At 38.0% G+C, this 14,659-nt stretch overlaps 1 protein-coding gene across 1 annotated transcript in view; it reads right to left on the reverse strand.

Annotated features, from left to right (window-relative positions):
- Positions 1–277: 277 nt before the first annotated feature.
- LOC120226890 (phosphorylase b kinase regulatory subunit alpha, skeletal muscle isoform) overlaps positions 278–14,659 on the reverse strand; it is a gene marked incomplete at its 3' end in the record, with an annotated part of 37,001 nt that continues 22,619 nt past the window's right edge. The window contains exons 7-13 of the mRNA XM_039225059.1: positions 11,696–11,794; positions 10,547–10,693; positions 9,308–9,361; positions 7,742–7,864; positions 3,444–3,539; positions 2,188–2,295; positions 278–412 (exon numbers count right to left, since the gene is read on the reverse strand). Of these exons, the coding sequence (XP_039080990.1) occupies positions 278–412; positions 2,188–2,295; positions 3,444–3,539; positions 7,742–7,864; positions 9,308–9,361; positions 10,547–10,693; positions 11,696–11,794 (762 nt within the window). The remainder of the gene's footprint in view (positions 413–2,187; positions 2,296–3,443; positions 3,540–7,741; positions 7,865–9,307; positions 9,362–10,546; positions 10,694–11,695; positions 11,795–14,659) is intronic.

A 14,659-nucleotide genomic window follows, 5' to 3' on the forward strand; every position in this document is an offset into this window, starting at 1 on the left:
ACCATTAAAAGGGTATGAGAAGAAAGGAGTACTAACAGAAAAAGCACACAGGGAATGTTCAGAAAGAAAGTGGAAATAATCAGGAGGCTACAATATCATGACGATGAAAAGACTTCCTAGAAGTAAGGAGTGGTTAAGAATGTCAAATAACATCATTTATTAAGCATTTGTTCATGATTAAGATTAATAGCAATCTTGAAACCAAACAGAATCAAGTTAACTGTATACTTTTTGATGCTGAACAAAACACATGATAAACAATAAAGCCATCATTTACTGGTTCAAAACAGATCTTTAATATAAAGTTTTTCTGCTGGGAATAAGAATCCATACCTTGAACCACAACATCTGGCTTTGGTACAGTAGAAAACCTTCGATTCAGGGGATCAATTTCTCCAGGAGCTAAAAATCCCTAAAGAAAGACCATAAAAAGATAGATTATTACATCTCAACCAAGAAGCTAATTTTTTCTTTGGCAGATAAATAATTTATTTGTACAAGTTCCCTAAATTCATGCTTTTTCCACTACAGCCTTTCAGGGGATTAAACAGCTAATGTTTGAGGAGAAACAACACACCAGTGCCAAAACCTCACATCATAACATGTGATAGGCAGGTATGGAAAGAAAACAAATACCTTCACTATATATAAAAAATGTTTGAACTTCTGAATTCACATTCAAATTAATTTCATCTGGAATTAACTTCTAGTGGTGGCCACAAGTTCTTTGTTGGAAATAGATGGGCAATAATGATAAGCATAAAGTTTTTTAGTTACACCTCCACCTTCTCTGGATGTATATAATCAAACCATAGTGATTATCAATAATTTAAATCTTGTTTTCTCATTTATTCATGTGAATACTTTCTGCTCAGCAGATATCTTTTGACTTGAATTTGTCCTTGCTGAAATGGGATAAATTCACCCATTTTGTCCTTAAAAACACCATTCATTTCCTCCTTTTTCACAGCATTTAATTTATGTATAGCACCGAATGAGAAAGTCATCAGGTAAGGATTATTTTAAATAAATCTTTCTCTCATTATTGCTACCTTCTTCATAATATCAACTAAATATAATCAAACCTTTATGCTGTACACTTGAAACTCACATGGATGTATGTCAATTATAGGTCAATGAAACTGAGGAAAAAAATAGAACAAAAACAGCTATAGAAAATAGTCATGTATAAACAGGTCAAAAAGACTGGCTCAGAAAGGATAGCTAAGTCCCACCTCAGGTCTTCTAGGAGCCTCAGTTGTAGCTTACCATAATAACCAACAATGGGGAAATAGATTTGCCAGTAAATCTGGAAAAATTCGAGAAAGAGAACCCTTACGACAGCTCAAAATATCAAAAATAAGCTGGATATAAAGTACAAAATTCGCAAGTGCTACATTAAAGAGCTGTTTCAACAGGATTTAACATTAAAAAAAAACATTTAAAGGGCCCCTTAACAAAAAAACAAACAATAAATTTTTTAAAACTATGATGTTCCTCGGCACCTGGGTGGCACAGTTGGTTTAACGTTGGACTCTTGATCTTGGCTCAGGTCATGATCTCAAAGTTCGTGAGTCTGAGCCTCACATTGGGCTCTGTGCTGACAGTGAGGAGCCTGCTTGGGATTCTCTCTCTTCCTCTCTCTCTCTGTCTCTCTCTCTGCCCCTTCCCTGCTTTCTCTCTCTCTCTCTCTCTCTCAAATTAAAGAAATAAATTAAAAAAAAACCTGTGATGTTCCAAAACACTTGTCATGTTGCCCAAGATTATCTTATCAGCTTACTCAATTAAATAATGAAACATCATATTACTTGGAAAAGTTAGTACTTAAATCTATTATCAGTCAACATTACTATCTGAGAACAAGTGCATTCATTAGTCACCAGGCAAGGCACTAGGGGAGTGTTTTGAAAGAGTAAGATCTAGGCACCGATCTCAGAGCAGCTCCAAGTACAGTGCCAAGGTAGTAAGCCCTAGGCAGTATGAAAGACATGATTGCCAGGGGTAAAGATTTTTGTCAAAGATTGGCCATATTCCCACTCTCAGGACCTGACCTAGAGGAACATATATAATTAAGGCAGAATATAAAAGGCAAAAGGTATATCCAGACTTAATTAGCTACTCACAAATCTGATTCTCACAGTGACTTAAGCAGAAAAAAAGTGAAAAAGCCTTGATGCTTCCCCTTACCTCTGCCATCAAGCTTCCCAAGATGTAGAGAGACTGACCCCACATATGGGGCAACTTGCCCATGGGGACTCGGTCCACAGTGTGAGGATTTTGATATTCTTCATCAACCTAAAAGAAAAGATAAAGAAGCCACACAAAAGGTAATAGAAGGTTAAAGATACTGGATAACAAAAGGGCTGAATCTGGATTGTGACTCATACCCTATAAACCAGTTACATATGCAATACACCAAAAAGTCAAGCACTATGACTACAATCTAAGGAAGTGCTCCTCTAAATTTTTTTAAACGTTTGTTTATTTTTGAGAGAAAGAGAGAGACAGAGACAGAGTGTAAATGAGGGAGGGGCAGAGTGAGGGAGACACAGAGTCCGAAGTAGCTCCAGGCTCTGAGCCCAATGCAGGCCTCGAACCCATGAACCGCAAGATCACGACCTGAGCTGAGGTCTGACACTTAGCTGATTGAGCCACCAAGGCACCCCAGGAAGTGCTCCTCTAAATGTAGGTACATACAAATCACCTGAGGATCTTATCCAAAGGCAGATTCTGACCTAGAAGGTATGAAAGAAAGCTTTCAGATGGTGCTGCTGATGTTACTAGAAGTTTATTCCATCCATCCCCCCCAGAATGGAAGACTGCAACCGTCCCATGCCTAATGCTCCTTTGTAATGAAAAAGAGGAACAATGGTACTCCCGACTGGCATGGTGGAAAAACGGAGACATACTTCATTTTCCAAGCCTGATCTACTCAAACAATCCCATATTACCGGCCTCAAAACAGAGAATACCAAATCCTGACAGTTCACACAGAACATCATTCTACTTCTGCCTACTGATCTCCATATCATTCTCAACCTTAAGGTTTGGTCTTTAAAAATAAAGCAACTTCTGGGGGTGCCTGAGTAGCTCAGTTGGTTAAGTGTCCACCTTTGGATCAGGTCATGATCTCCTGGTTTGTGAGTTCGAGGCCCTGCATCAGGCTCTCTGCTCTCAGTGCAAAGCCTGCTTTGGATCCTCTGTCTCCCTCTCTCTCTGTCCCTCCCCCATCATGCTCTCTCTCTCAAAAATGAAAATAAACATTAAAAATTTATTTTCAAAGGAGTTAAATAATATTTTTATCATCTTATACCTAAAGACAAATTTTTAGAACATGAAAATCAGAAAATTAAAAATGGTTTGGCTCAAATGAAGCAGTCCTGTGGAGGCACTGCTCATCTTCTCTCAGCTCCGTGTTATAGCACTGCACTTGGCCAGCTCACCTTGTCTGGAGGAACACTGTATAGCTCTGGCAAAAGTGGGACTCCATTTTTGCCCTTGATGAGGACAGCTTCAAGAGCCTCTCTGTATTCTTGAACCTGTAAATAAAACAAAGGGAGAAATAAGTTTATAGAGTGTTCCCTTTGGGGATCTTAGGGAGGGTTGTAGGCAAAGAGGGTCCTACCGCAAAGGAGAATATCCACCCAGTAAAATGGAGAAGAAAGGAAAGTAGCATTTGACAAATGCTTATTGCAGGCCAGATACTATGCTAGTTTTGTGTACTTGAGCACATTTAATTTTTATAACCATCCTAGGAGGTATATGCAGTTAAAAGCCTTTTTACTGAAAAGTGAATGCTCAAAGAGGTTATAAACTTGTGGAAGATCACACAAAAAGTGTAGGGTTGAGTCCAGATTTGAGCCCAAGTCAGCCTGTCTCCACAGGCCTGTTTTGATCTACTATGTACTATTCTAAACATAGCTCCTTGACTTTACATGTACTGGCTTTTAAAACTGTACTTTAGGGGCCCCTGGGTGGCTTAGTTGGTTAAGCATCCAACTTCAGCTCAGGTCATGATCTCACGGTTCTTGAGTTTGAGTCCTGCATTGGGCTCTGTGTTGACAGCTTGGAGCCTGGAGACTGTTCAGATTCTGTATCTCCCTCTCTCTCTGCCCCTCTACTGCTCATGCTCTGTATCTTTTTTTCTCAAAAATAAATAAACTTTAAAAGTATTAAAAAACTCTGTTTTACCTGCTGAACTTTCTATCATAGTGAAGCTCACATTTTTTGATTAATAATTTGTGGTAGACTAGTAATACCTAAAAACCAAACAAGACAAAACAGACAAAAAAAAAAAACCACCATGATAATTTATGGTGGAAAAAAGTCACTTCTGCTATAACAGTTGTTTTGCAAACACAAATTTATTCTGATGCATTTGATATATTAGGGAACAATTTGAGTGTAACATAAATTTGACATTTGCTTACGCACAATTGTAAGAGCGTACACTCAGCTGAACTGAGCTGTGTAAGAATACACACATGCACACATCTCAGGAGGGAAATACAACCACACTCATCCACGTTTTGTGTTACAACCTTCTGTCCAATTTCAGATAATGCTCCTTCTACCTCTTCATAATAACTCCTGGCCACCCTAGCTACATGACTCTGTGCTTTTCCGTTTCTTTAATTTCCTCCCCTTTCTTCACAGTTTATTTTTTTATTTTTTTAAACCCTCATCATATTAATATTCTTTTTTTTCTGATTTGCGTATCTTTATTTCATTTTATTACCTAATTTTCTTTCATAGTTGTCAAGTTGGATCCCATATAACACCCAGTGCTCATCCCAAGTGCCCTCCTCCATGCCCATCACTCCCCTTCTCCTCTCCCACCCCCATCAGCCCACAGTTTGTTCTCAGTATTCAAGAGTCTCTCATGGTTTGCCTCCCTCCCTCTCCCCAACTATTTTTCCCCTTCTCCTCCCCCATGGTCCTCTATTAAGTCTCTCCTAATCCTCCTATAAGTGGAAGCATATGGTATCTGTCTTTCTCTGTCTGAGTTATTTTGCTCAACATAACACCCTCAAGTTCCATCCTTGTTGCTACAAATGGCCAGATTTCATTCTTTCCTCACAGTTTATTTTTTAATTATCCTGTCTATTCTATGTTCTTTTTCTCTTTCCCCTCATTATTGTGCTATCTTTCTTGTTCTCTTCTTCTGGCACACAGGGTGGTGGGCATGGGAGCTCAGCAGGTCAGCTGGCAGGAACATGGGTGCACATGTCCATGAGCAAACCTTAGGTCTTTTTCAGGGTACAAGTGCCATATTTATTGTGGTATTAATGTATTTCTTAACCATTTACCATGCATAAATTTACACTACTGTGTTTATTAGGTTCTTATTGTTTTTGAAATTTTTAAATGTTTATTTTATTTTATTTATTATTTTTTAAAAATATTTTTATTTATTTCTAGGAGAGAGAGAGAGAGACAGCGTGAGCAGGGGAGGGCCAGAGAGAGAGGGAGATACAGACTCCAAAACAGGCTCCAGGCTCTCAGCCGGCAGTCAGCACAGAGCCCGACGCGGGGCTCAAACCCACGAACCGGGAGATCATGACCTAAGCGAAAGTCGGACGCCCAACCGACTAAGCCACCCAGGCGCCCCATTTTATTTATTATTTTTTTTATGTTTCATTTATTTTTGAGAGAAAGAGAGACAGAGTGTGAGCAGGGGAGGGGCAGAAGCAGAAGGAGACACAGAATATAAAACAGGTTCCAAGCTCTAAGCTGTCAGCCCAGAGCCCGACGTGGGGATTGAACTCACAGACCACGAGATCATGACTTGAGCTGAAGTCGGACACTTAACTGACTGAGCTGCCCAGGTGCCCACTGTTTATTTTATTTTTGAGAGAGAGAGAGAGAGAGAGAGCGAGCACACAAGCTTGAGTGGGGGAGGGGCAGATAGAGAGGGAGATACAGAATCTGAAGCTGGCCCCGGACTCCAAGCTGTCAGCAGAGAGGCTGGTGTGGGGCTTGAACCCATGAACTGTGAGATTATGATCTGAGCTGAAGTCAGACACTTAACTGACTGAGTCACCAAGGGACCCCGGGTTCCTTTTGCTTTGTATGTATTTCTGACAAACTTTTTAAGTGTTGTGTCCCAACCTCCTTTTCCCATGAGCCCTATAGATTTATTTCTCAAATATGCAGAGCATGGTGATCTTCGAGAAACATGTATGTCTTATTATAGCCGAACTGACTTCCCTTCTTCGTTTTTTGATGTTTATTTATTTTTGCAAGAGAGACAGAATGTGAGAAGGGAAGGTGCAGAAAGAGAGGTAGACACAGAATCCTAAGGAGGCTCCAGCGTCTGAGCAGTCAGCACAGAGCCTGATATGGGGCTCAAACTCACGAACTGTGAGATCATGACCAGAGCCGAAGTCAGATGCTTAACCGACTGTGCCACCCAGGTGCCCCTGACTTCCCTTGTTCTTATGACACATCTTCATCTGTGAAATTTAAAAAAAAAAAACTTTAGGGATATCTTCTTCTAAGAACAAAAAACTATTTCCATTGTATACAGAGAACCCGAAGAAGTCAATGACTATACTTGGACTACTTACAAGTTGCTAAAGAAGCCAGAAAAAAAGAAAGAATTCAGGTCTCCCAACTCTTTTTTTTTTCCTCCACAGAGTCCCAAAAATCTGATGTGCTTTGTACTTGGTAGGCACATTTGATAAATAAATTTTCCTTTGAGCAAGAAAAGTTTTTGAAAAACAATTCTGTGGAATTTGAGGACTGAGAAAAATGGTAGAATCAAAATAGGGTGGGTTATTTCTATGACTGCCTAGCTTATTTGCTTTCGCAAAAAGGGATATCGTTTAATTTACTAAACTTTAGAGTAAAACACTTTATGGCCCCTTAAATTTTGGTGTAACCCTATTACTCAAACTCATATTGGTAATTACAGATTTAAAAAAAATTTTTTAATGTTTATTTTTGAGAGAGACAGAGAGTGCGCAGGGGAGAGGCAGAAAGACAGGGAAACACAGAATCTGACGCAGGCTCTAGGCTCTGAGCTCTCAGCACAGAGACTGATGTGGGGCTCAAACCCACGAATTGGGGGATCATGACCTGAGCTTATGCTTAAATGACTGAGCCACCCAGGCGCCCATGGCAGTTACAGATTAATACTGGCCAAAGCATTCAAATTACACAGAATTATGTTTTATGTTGCTAAGTATAAGGGATTTCCAAATGTGCTGGATTCATGTCCAAGTTTAGACCGTTGTCAGTTTTTAGAATGCCAGACACTAAACTTGCTTGATTAATTTTCCCAGTCTCACTGTTTTCCAATGATGGTTTCTAAATTACTTTATTTATGTAGCTCAAAAAAAAAAAACGATGATGACCATGTTTTGGAGGGCAAGGACAGGGTATGAATGGGTTGTTGTTGTTTTGGTTTTTCTGGGGGGGGGGCAGGGAAGGCTAAAGTCAGAACATCATTTCCAAGATTTAAAAAAAATACAAATTCAAGTAGCTTTAATAACTGACGCAAGTGGACAGGGCTTGTTATTGTGCTCTCTGTATTTATTAAAGGTCAAGTCTGAGTGATTGCACTATCCAAGTCTTCCAGCTCTTAACCTACTGCCCTCAACTACTAGTCTCTAGAAGACAACTCTGTCTCTTCCCTATTAAGGAATACTTCATTTGGTCACAGGGTCAGCACAAACATTAACTGAAAGAAGACATAACAAAAACATTCTGCCGAAAAGTTCTTTCCCCAGCATATTACCTGCTCTACATTGCCACTAAAGACCCCATCAAGGATAAAGTATGTCCAGAACAGTGGCCATTCACACTCAATGTTTTCAAATAACTTCAGCTCTGATGGTTCATAGTACAGACGGTTGGGATCCTGGTAAAAACACAATAAAAAAGTCTATTTTATCACTGCAAATTCAGACACACATCTTTAGTTCAGAGGTATCACAATACAGCCTTGGAGGGCGTGTACACACCCCTCCTTCCTTAGTAAGTACTTTGTGACATGACTTGTAACCTGTAGAACTGGGATAAAAATGACACGATAGGCAGATAAGTGAAGAAGTGACATTAATTCCTAATAAACACAAGTTTGATTTTGTATTTGTTAAGTTTGAGGTAGCAGCAGAATGTAAAATAGAAATGTTTCAAAGGACAGCAAGAAAGATGAGGATTTGTGAGTCATCCCCATAGAAGTGACACTTGAAGCACAAGTTACAAACGTAGTAGCTACATATAGTGAACAGATGACCTGAGAATGGAATCTTGGTTATGTTCTCATAGTCTTGTGAGAAAAGAACAAAAAGCAAAGAATTAGGATAGTGTAAAGCTATATAAATTAAATAGGAAAATGATTTCATGAAGATGGAGGTGTAGATAACAGTAATGTACTACAGAGGAGGCAAGTATAATGTGGAGTGGAAAAGGCTATTGGACTGATCATCTGGGAGATTCTGATGGTATTTCAGACCATAAGTTTAATAGATTGGTAGAGATAGAAATCAACAGGGCTAACGAATAAAGTAGAGCAAGGAAAGTAGACTAGAAGAGTTGGAGCTTGATGATTAAAAAATGTTTATATTGCCAGTGAAGTCCTTCTTGACCATTCATTCCCTTTAATAATACTTAATTTTCTCCATTGATAATTCCAAGGAGAATTTTTGACAAGTGGAGCAAAAGGAAGTTAACTTTTCAAGATTGGGTACTGTTTAGAACCAACCAACTGCTAAAGGTGGAAGGGGGCAGAAAGCGCTATTGAAGAAAAGATTTTTCCCTTTGTAACTATTAAATATTTGGGAGGATGATACTTTGAGACTATTCAAATATTCTGCTTCTCCCTAAACTTTCATCCACTGATTTAAGCATCTGTTAGCTCTTTCCTGAAACTAACCAGCCTTCCTCTATTTTATTTAATCTGTAAAGGCTCACAAATAGAACTTGGCAACAAAGCCCAACAAAGGCAGGAAACATCAGTTACTGTATCTTATTTAGTGATTATTTTATTTTAGTTTTTATTTTTTTAAGTTTATTTATTTTGAGAGAGGCAGAGATAGCATGAGTGGGGGAGGGGCAGAACGTGAGGGAGAGAGAGAATCCCAAGCAGGCGCAGAGCCTGATGCAGTGCTCAAACTCATGAAACTGTGAGACCATGACCTTAGCTGATACCAAGAGTCAGACACTTAAGTAACTGAGCTACCCAGGTGCCCCTTTAGTGATTATTTTAAGTACCACCAGAGAGTTAAGTATTCTCAGAATGAGATTGCTGATAGTACTGACCATTCTACCTTGGACTCATTTTGGGAGAAAAGAAACCTACCTCTTTAGGAGTTTTATATCCATCTCGTAGAAAGCGACAGCAACCATAACGACCCTGGAAACCCAAAGGAAAAAAAAGATGGAAGCATGCACAATGGTACAGCCATATAGTCCATCAAATACATCCTTTGCAACAGCTACATGTGCCAATCTACCCCCAATACAGATACATTATTTAAAAAATAATAAAATATAATCTAAAAAAGCCTTTGATACCAGCCCAGTAGCAGAAACTGATTTCAGCAATAAATGTGAGTTCAAGTGAGGGCTAAGTTACAGGCTCTTCCCTAAAGCAGAGTTTCTAATATTATCCTTTCCATCATTTTCCACCATAGGGTAAGTCTGTAATAGCCCAATTACTACTGTATGTGGTTCTGTTCACACAGCTCATAAGAGATGACAGGCTTAAAAAAAAGACAACATATTTTTAAATTTTTGAAATAATTTGAGACTTAGAGAAGAGTTGCAAAAATAGTACAGAGAGCCCCCACTACCCTTCAACCACTGTCCCTTTATTTTAACTTCTTACATAACTACAGAACGTTTATCAAAGCTAAAAAATTAACCTTGGTACAACACTATTAACCAAAGTACAGAACTTATTTAGACTTTTCCAATTTTTCTTTCTTTCTTTTTTAAATATTTGTTTTTGAGAGAGAGAGAGAGTGCACACAAGCAGGTGATGGGCAGAGAGAGGGGAAGACACAGAATCTGAAGCAGGCTCTGGGCTCTGTGCTGACAGCTCAGAACCCACGAACCACGAGATCATGACCTGAGCTGAACTTGGACACTTAACTGACTGAGCCACCCAGGTGCCCTGCCAGTTTTTCCACTAATGGCCTTGTTTTTTCCTGTTCCAATATCCATTTTAGGATCTCATTCCATTTAGTTGTCATGTCTCATTAGTCTCTTCCAGTCTATGATAGTTCCTCAGTCTTTCCTTGTCTTTCATCACCTTGACACTTTTGAAGAGCTCATCAGTTATTTTGTAGCATGGCCCTCAATTTGGTTTTGTCTGATGTTTTCCCATGACTGAGATTACGCATTATTTGCACAGATACCACATTGTGCTGTGAACTTCTCAGTGTACTGTATCTGGGGCCACATGATGTCACTACATTTTATTACTGGTGGTGTTAACCCTGATCACTTGGTTACATTGCTGGCTCAAGGCCCCCAAGAGAATTAGTTTCTCTTTAAAGTCAAAGCCTGAAAACAAGAAGGGCACATATGGACATACCTGAAGCTTGGTAATGATTTCTTGCTTTGTGAGCTCTACCAACTGGCTATCTTCTACTGCAAAAGCTGGGAAGGAAACAACTGAAAGTAGACTAGCATCTACCTCTTTGGATGTTGAAGCCCGGGGAAGTAGTGAATTAAGGATAGACTAAAAAGAAAGAAAGAAGTCAAATGTGGCACATTAGTAGTTAAGTTGGGATTATAAAACTAACAGCTTTAATTTCAAAAGATGAATGTGGAAGAGGATCATTCAGGAGAAAATCTAAACATTATTCAATAATAATGATTCAATTATACTCAGTACTGAATTCAATAATAATTCAATAATAATTTCTAAGCGACAGCTTAGAAAACTAGTTATTTATGTAAATCATCCATTATCTTAATACTGCTCTCAATGCTTCTCAATCCTGAATCTTAAACAACTGCTAATAGATAAATACACTAACATCATCTCGCCCACAATCCCCTTGCTCCATTAGCCACTTAAGGGTAAAGATAAAAGAAAATGTAGCTGCTGAGAAGCAGGATGTGGAAGGGTCAGGTCCTCCACTGCTGACATTTATCTTTTCCAAGGAAAATACATTTTAAAATTAGAAGATGAGTTTATATTCACTATGGGTATCTAATCATAGTTTGAAGGCAAGGAGGTCATCTTGCCAATGGGAAGAACCTTAATTTTTCAATACAGAGAGTAACCCTAAACAAAACTGAAGATACATACTTATTCCTTAAACAGCCTAATCTCCAAACATCTCAGCCTAGAGCCAACTGGGGACAAAAGAATGTTTCAAAGCCACTGTCAAGAAGAACACTCAAAATCATTCACCTCTTGTTCTCTTGGTATATTTAGAAAAGGAGATATTCAGGAGCAGACCCTATAGACCCTTGATATGACAACAGTGGAGAATTCCACACAATATGGTGGGAATCCCTTTATAACCATGGATGAGAGAACAGGACTATGATCTATGTTACAGTTCATGCTATATCAGGCTTGTCTCAGTATAGGAAGTTTGGATAAGACATTTTTGGCACATGATAATAAATCAGATTATGTACTCTAAGGTCTCCTTATTCTAAAAGCCATGCTAATTCTGAGTCTGGGTAAGAATAAAATTTTCTATAATGTGGTCCATTAATCTCTTACCTGGCAGTGTTGCACTTCATCAGCCAGGACATGGATAACTGATTGGGGCCCACCTTTCACACCAAATAGGTCCAGTTCATCTAATGCTTCCAGGGCTGCCTGCGAAGGATAAAGAAACAAAGAACATTTTTACCAAAAGATATATTCTTCTCCCTTTACCCCAGTATCATATCAGTGTATATGAAGTCATTTTGAATATGCTCAGAAGAACAGAAAAAACAATGTAGCTTTTTTTTTTTATTCCCAGGGGCCTGTGAATTTTTCTTTGCCTCCCATATTTTTCCAGAGACAGTTAAGATGGATGTTGTAAGCTTCCTTTCATGATAAAAACCCTCAACAAATACAGTGTGGAATAAACATACCTGAACATAATAAAGCCCATAAACATCAAACCCCACAGCTAACACTTTCTGTGAAGAGCACTGGGTGATATATGGAAGTGTTGAATCACTACTTTGTACACCAGAAACTAATATTACACTGTATGTTAACTAACTGGAATTCAAATAAAAAGCAGTGAAAAATTGAAAGCTTTTCCTCTAAGATCAGGAGAAAGACAAGGATGCTCTCACCACTCTTATTCAACATACTATGGGAAAATCCTAGCTAGAGCGATTAGGCAAGACAAGGAAATAAAATGCATCCACATAGGAAAGAAGTAGTAAAACTGTCATTATATAGAGAGGATATGATCTTATATATAAAAAATTATAAACTCAACCTCAAAATGTTGGAACCAATCAATGAATTCAGTAAAGTTACACGATATAAAATTAACATACAGAAATCAATGGCATTTATGTACATTAACAACAAAAAAAATCTGGAAAAGGAAATAGAGAAAACTATCCCATTCACAATAGCATCAAAAGTAATAAAATACTTAAGGATAGATTTAACTAAGATCTGTACAATGGAAACTACAATACTTTGATGCAAGAAATTAAAGACACAAATGGAAAGATATTCCATGTTCAATGTATTAGAAGAAATAATACTGTTAAAATGTCCTTACTACCAAAAGCCATCTATAGATCTGATGCAATCCTTATCAAAATTCCAATGGCATTTTTCACAGAAATACAAAAACAGTCCTAAAATTTGTATGGAACCACAAGACACCAAATAGCCAAAGCAATCATGAGAATGAAGAATAAAGCTGGAGGAATCACACATCCTAATTTCAAACTATATACTACAAAGCCATAATGATTAAAATATTATGGTATGGGAATAAAAATATACAAACAGACCAATGAAACATAATAAGCCAGAAATAACCTCCTGCATTTACAGTTACTTAGTATTTGCAGAAAGAATAGTCTCTTCAACAAATGGTGCTGGGAAAACTAGATAACCACATACAGAAAGATGAAATTGGCTCCTGCCTTACACCTTCACAAAAATGAACTTAAAATGGACTAAACATAAGACCTGATACCATAAAACTTCTAGAAGAAAACATAGGAGAAAAGCATCTTTACATTGGTCTTGGCAATGATTTTTTAGGTATGATGCCAAAAGCACAAACATCAACAAATGGTATTACATCAAACTAAAAAGTTTCTGCACAAAAGAAGATACAATTTAAAAAAATGAAAAGGCTACGTATGGAATAGGAGAAAATATTTACAAACTGCATCTGATAAGAGGTTAATATCTAAAATATGTAAAGAACTCATACAATTCAATAATCAAAAGACAATTCAATTAACAAATGAGCAGAGGAATTGAATATATATTATTTCCAAAGAAGACATACAAACGGTCAATGGATACATGAAAAGATATCCAAAGTCATTAATCAACAGGGAAATACAAATCAAAACCACAATACAATACCACTTCATACCTGTAAGGATGGCTATTATTGGGACGTCTGGGTGGCTCAGTTGGTTAAGCGACTGACTCTTGATTTTGGCTCTGGTCTTGATTTCGTGGTTCGTGGGTTTGAGCCCTGCATCAGACTCATGAGGACAGTGCAGAGCCTGCTTGGGATTCATTCTCTCTCTCTCTCTCTCTCTCTCTCTCTCTGCCCTTCCTCTGCACACACACACCCCTTCTCTCTCTCAAAATAAATAAACTTAAAAGAATGGCTATTATCTAAAAGACACATGGTAACAAGTGTTGGCACGAGAATGTGGAGAAATGGAAACCCTTGTACACTGTTGGATGGAAGGCAAATTGGTTCTGCCACTATAGAAAACACTATGGGGGGGCCCTAAAAAACTTGAAATAGGACTATCATATGATCAACCCGGCAATTCCACTATTGGGAATACAAAGAAATGAAAAGAGGATATCAAAGAGATATATGTACCCTCATGTTTATTGAAGCATTATTCACAGAAGCCAATATGGAAACACTAAGCGTCTGTCACCAGGTGAATGGGTAAAGAAGATGTGATACACACACACACACACACACACACACAGGAATATCATTCAGCTATGAGAACAAAGGAAATCCTGCCATTTGTAACAACAGAGATAGAACTTGAAGGCATTATGTTAAGTGAGACAGAGAAAGACAAATACTGTATTATATCACCTCTATGTGAAAAAAGCCAAATACCAAAAAGTAGAGTAAAATAGTGGTTACCAGGGGTTGGGGGATAAAGGAATTAAGGAGATGTTGTTTAAAGGCACAAACTTGCAACCAGGAGATAAATAAGTTCTGGAGATCTAATGCACAGTACAGTGATTATAGACAATAATACTGTATTATCTAAGACTATTAATCGTTCCTACCACAAAAAGGAAATGATAATTACATGATGTGATAGAGGTGTTATGTAATACTTTGCTGGTAATCGTATTGCAATAAAAATGTATCAAATCAATATGTTGTACACTTCAAACTTACACAATGTTACATGTCAATTACATCTCAATAGAAATACATTTTTTAAATATATGGCATAAGCTAGATAAAGTTTAGCATTATCAAGTCAAGCATCACAC

This window comes from Hyaena hyaena, unplaced genomic scaffold (genome assembly GCF_003009895.1).
Source record: "Hyaena hyaena isolate Hyena2069 unplaced genomic scaffold, ASM300989v1 scaffold_1891, whole genome shotgun sequence".
NCBI classification, from domain to species: Eukaryota; Metazoa; Chordata; class Mammalia; order Carnivora; family Hyaenidae; genus Hyaena; species Hyaena hyaena.